This window comes from Numenius arquata, chromosome 14, assembly GCF_964106895.1.
Source record: "Numenius arquata chromosome 14, bNumArq3.hap1.1, whole genome shotgun sequence".
Lineage (NCBI taxonomy): Eukaryota > Metazoa > Chordata > Aves > Charadriiformes > Scolopacidae > Numenius > Numenius arquata.
The window spans coordinates 387,351-399,920 of record NC_133589.1 but is presented as its reverse complement, the minus strand read 5'-3'; the positions used below and the strand labels follow the sequence as shown (position 1 = coordinate 399,920).

The following is a 12,570-nucleotide window of genomic DNA, read 5'->3' as shown; positions in this document are numbered from 1 at the left end:
CTCCTTTATACAAGCTTTGTGACGGTTTTGCAGTTACGGACATTAGCATCTAAGTAATTTTATAATACCAATTGCCCAAATATTCAAGAGAAACAACATAACGTTGTTGCATAAGAAAAACTGTTGAAGTGTCTACATATACTGTACAGAAATTTCATCGTGCAGATCTATTTTCAAAATATACATATTACAGTGAAAACTTTCATTAAGCCTCCTGAAGTCAGGAGGACACTGCTGAGCACAAACTAAGCCGTTGATGCTGTGCACACATTATGGGATCTGCCAGAACATATCACTACAGAAGCATATCCTAAATGAGTCAATTTTTAAACCTTCGTAACTGGCATCTGAACCAGAACATGTGCGAGCACGTAGGAACACCTAATTCTGCCTGTTCTTCACTTCTGCCTTTTTGGAAATGAATTCCTGGGTTGCACAGCAATGGAAGTAATTTGCATTTTGACTCTGTTTTGCAATAGTATGCATAAATATGCATGTTGCATGTTTACTGTACTAGGACTGACAAAGGTCCGGTGTGGCTGCCCTTACTAACGCTAAGTCTGCGTGCAGGGAGAAAAAACTAAAACCTGCTTATAACTATTGTCCCAGGAACTATCCATTTTAGTAAGTAATGTCTTTACTATGGAGTGATTAGTGACTGTAAATCACTCCTTGTCCGGGCACAGTATCAAGAGTTACCGGAACTGATGCAATACAACTCTCAGACATTCCAAAAGCTTATGGTATTAAATTCTGCACTACACCCAAATTTAAGGGTATTTTCTCAAAATAGTACATTACAATGAATTAAATATCATTCCACAATGTACCCATTTAAAAAACACAATAAACTAACAGAAAAAACCCTGTCACAACACCGTAGTAGTTTCACGTCCCACTGCAGCTTTCACAGGTGTCAGAGCAGAGCCACGCTCTCACGCAGCCTGTGAAAGGGAAGGGAACTACCAAAACCCATAAACACACTTTGGAAACTTGAGAACAAAGTTGCAATAGTTTCTTTTTACCTTTCACCGAGGTAATCTCCAATTACCGTTTTATTTAATCCTTCTCCTTTATAAAGGAACTGTGCAATGTCTTCTGCAGTGTTCTGCAGGAGGTCATTTTCTATCAGAAACTGTATTCCCTAGGAAAAGCAATTCCAGAGGAAAAGGAATGTTATGTTTTCTTCCACAAGCATTTATGTAAGTACCAGTCATAACATTTGATATTAATATACTGACACAGACATATACACAGCACATCAAGAATCACATTAGCCTACAGATTTATTTTTTTAATGAAATGGTAAACAAATGGTTTTTAGTTAGATAGCAATATTTAGTACTGGTATAAAGATTAAAATGAGAACATATTTTTAAGGCTAGAAGTACTAGGTGGCAGTTTGAATCCCTCAACAACAGAAATATCAAATATTAATTGAATAATGATTCCAAGTTGCTCTTTGGAGTTAATGTGAGAGTTGGCCTGTTCACAATATTGCATAATTGTCTGCAGAGACATTATCTGCAAAATCATATAAAGAGGTACATGGGAATAACTTAATTACCATCGTGACACAAAGTAAAGCATCTGTTATAACCTACAAACTGCAACCCAGTACATGAAGCCACTACTCGCAGCAGAAGTCACGGCTGAAGACACTGGAACCCGTTTAAAGAGTTTATGCCGACACTGGGTTATCGGTGACTTGTGGTCGTGCTGGAACTAAACTATGCGCGAGGGCTCGAGCTGGACTATCCGCAAAGGGCTGTTCCCCAACAAGTCCCGCTTCTACCACGGAGCGTCTACCAGAGCCCGAGAGCCTTACCCCGTCCCTCAGGGGCACCGGAGCAGCCCTGGACTCCCACTTACTGGCCCTACATCGGGCAGGCTCTGGGGGTGCCCAGAGAGCCTTCTGCACACTGAGGACGAAAGGAGACCGAGAGTTACGGAGGAGTTCCGCAGGGGATGGAAGGGGCTGTACTCCAGTAGGTCAGGAGGAGACAGCGCTCGTTGTTCCCACCGCACGCCCCAAAGACGTCGCTATTCCCACAGGTCCGATAAGGCTGTCAGCAGCACGACAGTGAAAAGCAGGAATGACAGCTGTGTGTAACCTTAACATCTTGGATTCCAAATATGTACATAGGAGCTTAAGAAATTATTCAAAATCTTTCCTACTAGAGTATTTCACGATTTCAGAAATATTAGAAGCTTTCCAATTTTTGCAACTAGAATATAGTTCTTTATTTCATGACAGCTGGGAAAACTTCCATTATTTTTTGACATAGCATAGGAGGCCCTGCAGTAACATTCAAAAAAGTAATCATCCTTCTGTTTGGTTGATTCTGGGTTTTTTTATACTGAAATTATTACCTGCCTGACAAAAAGAGTCAATTTTCTGATCTAACTTAACAAAGAAAATGAACTGTGATGTTGTAAGGCATGAAGCTTTAAAAAAAAAAAAAAAGGTCCAGAGTGCAATTCTCTCAAAACAATTTTATCATCATCTGAAAACTTAATTTCAACAACAGGCTGGTATTCTGACTCTGATAACTTAGTCTTTTTATAAGTCATTTCAGAACAGAGCTGATTTCACTGCAAAGAGTACATCTGTTTTATCTTGAAGGAGAAATAGCTGAGCTTTCCTCAAAAATGATCCCTACAAAACTTATTTGATAACTATCTGTACAAGAAATTCATTTGACTGTGAAACAGAATGTTTTTTTCCCCCCACACCAAGTTATTCAAAAAGCTTTCTCAGCCTCCGTCAGCCAGAGAACCTTCCTTCCCACAAACACCACGAGCAGCGGTTGCAGATTCTCTTGGCCGACCCCTGGGCCGGATTATTCACTCGGTGTCATCAGGCTGACCAGGGTGGTTTTTTAAAAGTTGTACAAGTTACTGAAAAGGATAATGGACATGACTAGAAGCATGGAAAACAAATTTCTGTGTGCAGAAGCAGATACTTTAACATACTACAAAAATCAATTTAGTTTTCCTTTTTCTGGATTTCCCCCCCCCCCTTTTTTTTTTTTTTATTCTTAAGATGTTAAAGAACCAGAAGTCAAACAGACAGGAAAAGGAGTTTGTCTGGGACAACAACTCCAGCGTCTGGAATAAAGGGTAAAATAGGTCAGCCAAATCCCCATCAGCTCCTACGCTGCCTTTTGTCCCGATGCAAATCTCTGCAGAGTGAGGGGAGACAGAGACAGCTGGACTCACCTGACCACCCCCCCCCAAATAGTCAATATTCACTACAAATATCGCATTGAGTATTTTTTTTTCAAGTTAGCGCAATGAAATCTGCTTTGAATTCCACAGATTTTACAGTAACTTCATTACAAACTTTGCAATCATTTAAACCCTGCCTTTGTCACTGCAAATCCATTTCTGGGCCCAATGCAGGCAGTGCGACCCCCGCCGTGCTGTGGAATTCGAGCTGTGTCCCCTTGGCACAGGGCTTCCTGATGCACAAACTCTGCGTTCCAGCCCTTCCCACAGCAGCCCAGCAGAGCCAGGCCATACTGTTTATTACAGCACGGAACTGCACTAAACACAGCTATTCTGGATGAGGATTTCCTGGGTGGGGGCAGGAGAACTGCTCTACAGATAGGCGACACACTAGAAAATGCAAAGGTCTTCAAACAAAACTGGTAGAAGAAAGTTACCCCACTGTTTTCCTGCTAATATAAAAACGTTGAAACTCTGTTACTTGGTTTTAAAGAAGAAAACTTGGGGGATTCAGCACATGTATTACCACCCCAACTCCTAACTCCAGAGACCATCTTCCCTCCCACTGGTGAACGACAAACACCCTTTTCGCAATGACCCCAAGTTAACTCTCACAACATCAGAAATAAATGTATTTTAGCTGCCTGTAATTTAAAGTAGCGGCTGTGAACAAGAAGCTGGTCAGGCTCCAGAGCAGCCAGCTACTGCAGGCCACCACCGACTCAGTATTAAGAAATCACTACTGTAAGTCTGTTTACCACATTTAAATTATGGTACAGTAGCAATGCGGCTACAGCATCTATTTATAGAAATAATTTCATCCAAGAACAGTAACAAGAAATAGTTAACATTGGAATGAGAGCATCTGACATCACGCTGTGACTTTGCCGCAGACTTCTAGGATGTGAGAGAGCTGGAGGACAACAGCAAACTACCAGGATATTGGGGGTACTCTGCCTGCAACAGAACCGAGGTTAGGCAGCCACCACAACGGGAATTAAAAATGAAAGCTATGGTCGGTAGCTCAAAAAGGGTTCTGTCTCAAAGCACTTGAGTGTTTCTGCAGACTGAAACCAGCCTGGAGAAGAGCAGCCGTCACTGTACTTGGAACATCACAGAAAAGCCACCAAAACGTAACTGAATTCAATACAAGAAAAGAAAACATCTCAACAACTAACACAGAAAAACAAGTGCTAAACAATTTCCAAAAAGACCTTAAAGACGACTCTCCACAAATTCAAAATGGAATCTCAATTACAAACAACAGATGGCAGTAAAATAAGGCAAGGAAGACGTAGAAAGAGAAGTAAAGGCTAAACATCAAATATGCCAAAGCAGCTCTTTTAAATAAAACGGGGGGGTGGTGGTGGGGGGGGGTGTGTGTGTCCCCGTAAGAGCACGTGCAGGTCCCTGAATTCTCCAGAAAGGTAACAATTATTTAAGGTAAGTAGAGGCACTGCAGAGAAATGAGCTACTTCCCTTCTTGGCTAAATGCAGGGTAGACTTCTTGAAACAGGTAACAGAGTTTCTACCTGCAGGTGTTTGTGCAAGTTATACAGGTACAGATATATATGTATACAAACATACAAATGTTCATACATGCCTTTTTCACAAACAGAATTTATATATGCAAATATCAAAGTCTGTATAAGAACAAACTGAAAAAAAAAAAGATGTCAAAGGTATTTTCGAAGAAACAAAAATAGGAGGGCATAAAAAAAATGGCCTCACTAATAACCAAACATCAAAACATTTTTAGAGTTATATTTGACGTATCACCATAGAACACCTCTATCGGGTACAAATAACCTTTCTGCAAGCCAGCTCAACCAATACCTGGCATATTTGATTGTTGATAAATAATCTCCATTATCAAAAAAGGTTCGCTGAAGTGAAGAGAGCACACAACTGGCACACGATAGACGACTGCTGCTAATTTAACCCTCTGCTCGGTGTGCTACAGGATGTGCTGTAAGTTCACAGGCCTTATTTGTAATAGGAGTATTTTCTTAAGAAAACACAACTATATTTGTCATAGAGCACATTATAAGCAGGAACTCGATTCCTGACAAGTGGGGAAAAAATATTCTCTACCTTCTTAGGGTCCATATTGAATTTCTTCCTTCCCATGGCTATTTGCTTGTTTCTTTGTGTAGTTTTGCTACACATGGAGAAAAAGAAGAAACAACAAGCAGTTATCGGTTGCTCTTGTACAAAACCAACAAATTCTGCATGAGCATCTTTTAATTTGTATTTTGGTTACTTTGTATTTTGTATTACATGAACAAGACATTCACCTTTTATAAGGGGGAAAATTACGTTACTGTTTTCAATTCTTTCAATGACACAGCCTCAGAGAACTGTATTATTACCAATTGGACAGTCTAAATTACATCTATCCAACATATTCTCCATCCAAAGGAATGACACACCTGAATTTATCCAGTCAGGCTTTAGAGACTTTGTAACAGACTGAGTAAGTCTGATCCAATGTTTGTTTAGCACAAAGCTATTTTTATTTGCTATTCCTGGGAGGCCTGTTCCAAGGTCTCTCTGAATCACGTCCATATGTTCACGTTACTTACCTTTCTTCTACACTCGTCAGATTATCAATCTCTGTCATAACCTCGGCAATTTCAAATTTTAATCTCTGCCAAAAGAAGGAAGGACAATATGTTAACCTACATTATTAGAACACTTTTTGAAATCATCTGTCATATATTAATACAACCAATTAGGTTTTATTTTCTAGTATTTGCCACTCACCTGCAGAAAAGTGATGAACATTATGGCTTCCTTCAATATTTATCTTAAAGGTTCTACCACAACTGAGTAACTGTTAAACACACGGATCCGAATCCCCAGCGCGTGCTCCCGTCAGAGCACCATTACCAATTCCAGTATAAGGTTTCTTTACCCAGATTTCTCACTCACTCTGCATGCAAACCTGCTGTTTGATGAGTTCTTGATTACACAAATCAAGTGTGTACACGAGCATGTTGCATTACATCAATACAGAAGTTGGCATGGTTAAAAGCACACAAGTGATGCACAAATCCTATTCATTATTAGCACAATTTATCTTATGCCATTTATATGCTTTTAAGAACACTACCTGGAATTCACACCTAGGTGTGCAGTTTACTGTAACTTTATCTACTGATGGAGTCTTCTAAGCATCTTTACTGATAAATCAATTACCTCAATATCATCAATCAGTTCTTTTTTCCTGCGACGAATATTTAAAAGCTCTTCTCTTTCTTCTATGGAGAGGTCATCAGGCACTGAAATAGAGCACAACGTACAGTCTTTTAGCATTGGCAAACATACCTCATCACAGAAAACTGAATAAACCTGATTATGAAAAGTAAGTTTACATGAAACACAATGGAATTCTTTTTTTCGCTGAGCTAATTTTCAGGAAAAAAAAAAACCCAAAAAACAAAAAACAAACCCCAAACCTCATTTATTGGTATTCTACTTTATAAAATCATAAAAGTAATCAAAACAGAATGGATGGAAGAATATGGACAGAAACTATCTTTCAAAAGAAAGCTAGAGAATCAAATGGAACTTGTTATTATATAATATGCAGTAAAATTTGGCTCTACAGCTTAATTGCCAAATTCAAGTCTGGTATCACTGCAATTATTTCAGTAACAGACACAGTTCTTCCTGCAAATGAATAACGATTTACAAGACACCTGAACCATTCTATGACTGCCTTTCAGGGAAGGAAGCCAAGGCTCTGCACAGCTCATTACCAAGGTGTGTCTCCTGGCGCTGATGTCAGGCACCAGCAGAGCCCCTTCAGCCGGTGGCTTTGCAGAGCAGAGGCGCAGGGACACACAACACCAACATCCTTAGCAGCAAGTGCCGTCCAGCAGCGGGACACGCAAACACACACACAGTCACAATCAGCAATTTAACGCAGCGTACCACAAACTTACGCTTCTGTATAACACCATTTAAGTGAGCCTGAGGTATTTAAGTCAATTTGAGGTGTCCCCGAGGCTGTGCTGACACAAGCAGGAATCACTCGCTGGTGCAGAAGCCCAGGTGTCCCTGCCAGGGCCATCGCTGTGGCTCCCGCAGCCCCTTCCCTGGAGCATCCGCCCAGCAAACGGGAAAAGCCACTCACACACACTCTGCTTCTCTGGGGCAACCAGAGTCTCCTAGCGGGGAACTGCTTCGGACAGAGAGCACTCTCGCTCGCCTAGCACAGCACTCACAAGCATTCACCTCCTTTGCAATGATCCTACAGTAACGGCTCCAACCCTACCCACTTTAGATAGCTCCCTAATTAGGTAACAGCTTTTCCTTCCAGCCCAGTAAAATGGAACAACAAAAATAATTATTAAGATACTGAAATGTTTCTGTCCCAACAGCAGCACACAACACACGCTGTTCCCGTGTCACACACACCTGTAACAGGCTGCGGCAACAGCATCACAAGCAGAAGCTTTGAACAGGAGATTTTTAAAGACACATTTGAAACACAGCCTCTGTTCAAATACCAATAATGAAATATATTGATTATTTTCAACATCCAGTGGTTAAGCTCCTTTCTTTTTAGGATTCAAATCATAAAATCCAAACGGCAAGAGACCTTGTTAGACATGAAGTAATTATGGCAAATGATGTCACTTAACTACTCCAGATACAAACATGATTAAATTACTTTCAGTTTAGGAAATGGCAGTCTTCTGTTGAACAAACACCAGACTTCAGTATGTTTACCTGCTTTTTCCCTTCATCTCATCAGAAACTCACCCACTTTTAAAAACTCCCTCCATGCAAATGCCCATAAGAGTCTTTTCACATCAAACCTTATAAATACATGTGCCTACATCACATCTTTGTCTTACAGGTACACTCTAAGATCTTAAACCATCCAAACTCAAGAGATTTTATGACTATATGCACACTATATATATATACACACACAACTGAAACATTCCTACTAGTTAACTGAAGACTGACAATTAAAAAAAGACTGTTACCCAATGTTGATTATTAAAAAGGCAAACTGTGTATCACCAATCACTCTCTTAGCTAGGAAGTACACTCAAGTATCCTTAAAGCATTTTTGCAGTATTACATCAGTAGATGAAATTAGATTAAAATTCTGCAGTACCAGTATTAGTAAGAGTTCTTAGTTTTTTAACCTTTTGCCACAGCAGATATTTTTGTAACTCTCACCTTTGTTGGCAACTGGAAATACTAATCAGAACCCAAATAGAAAATAATCTTTAAGTGTTAAATATGTAGAATTCACAGATGGTGCTTGATTTTTGTTCAAGTCAAAAAAATCTCTGGACTAGGTGCTATCACTAACCCTTCCCACAGCAGAGAGTGAGTGGTACTGCAGTTCCTTCTCCCTTACGCTACCACACAGTGAAAGCTCCTTGGGACAGGTCTGGGGCATCTAGAACAAGGGAAATTGCTATTTGGAATCAATGCAGATTTTGACAGTTTTCTATGCTCAAGCAACCCACCAAAGAAAAGAAACGAGACCCCTCAAATCCTTCTCCTACAGCACCCAAAGGCTGTCTGCTGTGTTCTTCTCTTTCCTCTGATCACAGCCGCAGCAGAGACAACCCTCACAGTACAATTAATGATGCTGTTAGACAAAAAGGAAACGCACTAAATGGAGTCAGACTGCCTTCTGCATTAGGAAACAACAGCCAGTGTCTATCTGCCAGACGCAAACCAAGAAAAGTCTGCTGGAGAAGAAGATTCTGCACTTGGAGAGCACACAGAACACAGCACTTAAAGAAAACTGTACATTAATGCAACATCTTTAAATAACAGTATTGATATCAGAGCCAAAAAGATTCCAGTATAGAGACTATATGTGGCATTTCAGCCTGCAGCCCCAGGGGCTGAAGGTGCCCGCTCCAGGAGGCTACATCACTTTATGCCTACTGTCCCTGTTGTTTCGATTCTCTGTCTTAAAGCAAAATTTAACAATATTTCTGTATTTCAATGAAGGCTTTTGAAATATTAACATTGAAGGGAATGAACCTGAAAGGAAAGAAAGAGTGGAAGATAAACAACTGCAGCTAAAAAAAACCAACCCAAAACCAAAACAACCACCCCCTCAAAAACACCCCAAAACCCCAAAAACCAGACCCACTAAAACAAAAGGGCACTCACCATTAGTCAAACCTTTTCCTTTACAAGTAAGGATCTACTCTGCATTTTTCACGTCAGTTACTTTTCTCTTTTCATTGATCCTCAATGATTCAAAACCACCTAGAAAACATTAAACCTCTACATCCTACTTCTAAACTGACGTGCCGTTTCCTCAGCGGCAGACTCCAGTGGCAATCAGTCCTTCTAATCGAGCAGGAGGTGCCTCACACAACCACAGCGAGAGCCTGAAAATAATTTTCTTTAGAAAGCAAACCTGCAGAGCTGTGGTGCCCAGGTGTTCTTAGAAAATGGAATAAGCACTTTGAAAAGAAGAAGATATTCATTTTATTTATTCAAAAGATTTGAAAACCACAGTTGAAATGTCTGGCATCAAGGCTGACGTTAGACTCATGGCAAGCAGGGAGATCAAAACCAGCCAAAAACCAACAACACTGCGTTAAAACATCTTTCCAGTAATGAGCAAATATTGCAGATAGGTGACGAGTGAGGATCTGCCCTCACGAGACCCCTGCCATACACCACCTTTTTTGACTTCAGCAGTTAGAATACTTCTGCTGTTTCTAACCTGGTGCTCACATAATCCTCCACACCAAAGCTCATGGAGCACGGACGTGCTCTGCAAGACCAAATTTCTAGCTGTCCTCTCTGAGCCACTTCCAAGTTTTTTTTGTCTTTCACCAATTCTAAACACAAAGCAGACAGGATGGGAGGAGTTCGCGTGAACATTTAAATATTAAAAAAGAACAAAAGCATTTCAGAGTAGTGAACAAGCTGCACTTGCAGCATGCTTTCATGCCACCTCCTAATCTTGAGATAAAGACCATGTACTAATATAAGTCATTTGTGTGAAAACCTTTTAGCTTACAGGGAGATCATTTCCTTTTTCTGAAACTTCAGAGTTTCGACTACTGCTAAATAGAAAGTCAATACACCTACTGATTTTTAATTAAGAGGAACAAATTGTTAAAATTACCAATTATACTCTTGGACAAGCAGTAAGAGACAAAACCACACCACCGTATAGGAGTAATATTAGTAGCAACATATTACCAACAGAAAGAAAAAAAAAAAAAAATTCCTATTCCAACTGGCCTATCTCTGTTCAATTACTGTAACTGACCTGAATGTACTTAAATGAATTTCCTGTAAACAAGCACTTACTGGAATACACACTTTTAATACAGGTAATAAACGTGTTAGAAAAACAAACAAAACCCAACTGTAGCTTGCCACAGAAGTCAGTGATGTCACTTTGTGAAATCATTTTCCACTACTGACAACACACATACAGTATCCAAACAAGAGCATTAGCCCAGAACTCTGACATTTATGAAGATGTAAGAAGCATTTGTGAGCAAGGAGGCATCAAAAAAAAAAAGGAAAGTCTTTTCCAGATTGAGAAAGAACTGCACCAGATCCACGTGCAACGAAAGCCCTCCAGGTTAGCAGTAATTATGAGCAAATCCCATATGAGCAGACAGAAATCTAGTACTTTCCAAGTCAATACCTCCAATACTCCAATCTTTTACAGCAGCAAAAATTAAATCCTTTCCAGCTCTCCAACGGTATTATATGAACCAAAACTCCTGTGTTTAAATTCATTTTTACTTATGAGCCTTTCCATCAGCAGCCACCAGCCAAGGCGTAAAGCAGTCCCACCCCACCACCCCAACGCACTGCAGAGCTGGGTCTCTCACAGTGAGACAACCCACAGGCAGGGGAGAGCAGGCATCTCACAAGAGCTAACGACAGATAAAGCACTAATTCTGCAACCCCGCTTATGGAGCAACACAACGCCCTGACTCTCATTGCTCAACTAACTTTGTTGGTTTCATAAAGATAAATATTTTCCTTCTTCCGTGTCAGCCCCAAATTGGTGGTCTTAAGTATTTCCATTCCAAGCAAAGAACAATTACATGGAATTTAATTTTGCTGCAATTGAAACATCTTGCAAGCGTAAAGATATTTACACAACGCAGGGCTTAAAAGTAAACAAAGTGATCCTCCCCCATACACCGAATGGGGAGACGTGTTTCTTCTGGCCTTTAAAATAATACACATTCATCTCTGAGAACAAATCTGATTGTCTCAGGACATTTGCCTTAACGGATATTCTCAGGCTATTCTCTCTGCCTTCCCCCTACACGCTCCCTTTTTTTAAACTTAATTATAGGAACGTTTTCCAGCTTTCAGACGACATGGATAAACAAAGCTGTGACCACTTGTGGCTATTAAAAATTCCATAGAGGTTTTTGTAGGAGGACATCCTCCTGAACAGATTTATCTCACAGTGCAAAACCAAACTATACCTGCATCCAATTCGGTCCCTAAAACCAGCTGGATTTGGTTCCTTCCTTAACTACCTCACTGCATTACCCACCGCTGAACAGCTCTAGCGCCAGTGACCAACACTGCCCATTGAGAGGGAAAACAATCCCGCACAGAATATCCTTTCACACACTAAAATCACCAGTCCGGGGTGTGAGGAATTTAGGACCGAGTCTACGGCTCAGAGTTATTTTGAGAGTTTTCAGTCACGAGTGACACTGTGGACAGCAAGCGCATTAGTGGCCAAACCCAGAAGAGAACCTCAGACTCGCATCCGTCATCCCCATTGTTCAGCTGCCGCAAATAACGCCCCCACAAGATGCTCTTGAAAACACTTTTCCCTCTGGGATAAGGAGATACTCTACAGGCAAGTTACAGTTAAGATATTGTCCTTTTGGGCTTCTAACAATATGTAGAGGAAAAAAGTCTAATAATATTAATCCTATTACCACATAAAAATATGTTTTTAGGAATTTAGAGGAAACAGTTTCCCTCTGATATGACCCACTAAATCTTTAAGATTTCTTTTTTTTTTTACTTCCACTGCAAGGTAGGTTTAATTATTCTAGTGATTCACATTTACCATATTTTTTTTTTAAAGAACAAAAGCATAAAAAAATGGAAATATGAAATACATTTTATTCTGTACAGAAAAGAAACAGCAAGGTAACTACATGGCCAAGTGTGAAATAATTACTTGTAAAAAACAAACAATATTTATTATAAATCACAATAATTACTTGAAAAAAGGCAAGATTATGTTTTTTTGTCCTGGTCCAAAATACCCATGCTTAATTTAGTTAGCATTAACATCTCTAAGTCAGGCACGAAATAAGCAGCTCCAAAATTGCG

General features: G+C 40.0%; 1 protein-coding gene across 3 annotated transcripts in view; it reads right to left on the bottom strand.

The window, feature by feature from the left end:
- Window positions 1-12,570, bottom strand: part of CYTH3 (cytohesin 3) — a 48,679-nt gene that overhangs the window by 16,366 nt on the left and 19,743 nt on the right. For 2 of the 3 annotated variants that reach the window (XM_074158822.1, XM_074158823.1), the window contains exons 2-5: window positions 6,433-6,515; window positions 5,817-5,881; window positions 5,326-5,392; window positions 1,026-1,144 (exon numbers count right to left, since the gene is read on the bottom strand). In XM_074158822.1, the coding sequence (XP_074014923.1) occupies window positions 1,026-1,144; window positions 5,326-5,392; window positions 5,817-5,881; window positions 6,433-6,515 (334 nt within the window). Of the gene's footprint in view, window positions 1-1,025; window positions 1,145-5,325; window positions 5,393-5,816; window positions 5,882-6,432; window positions 6,550-12,570 lie in introns of those variants that run through there. The other variant, XM_074158821.1, reaches the window with a different exon arrangement.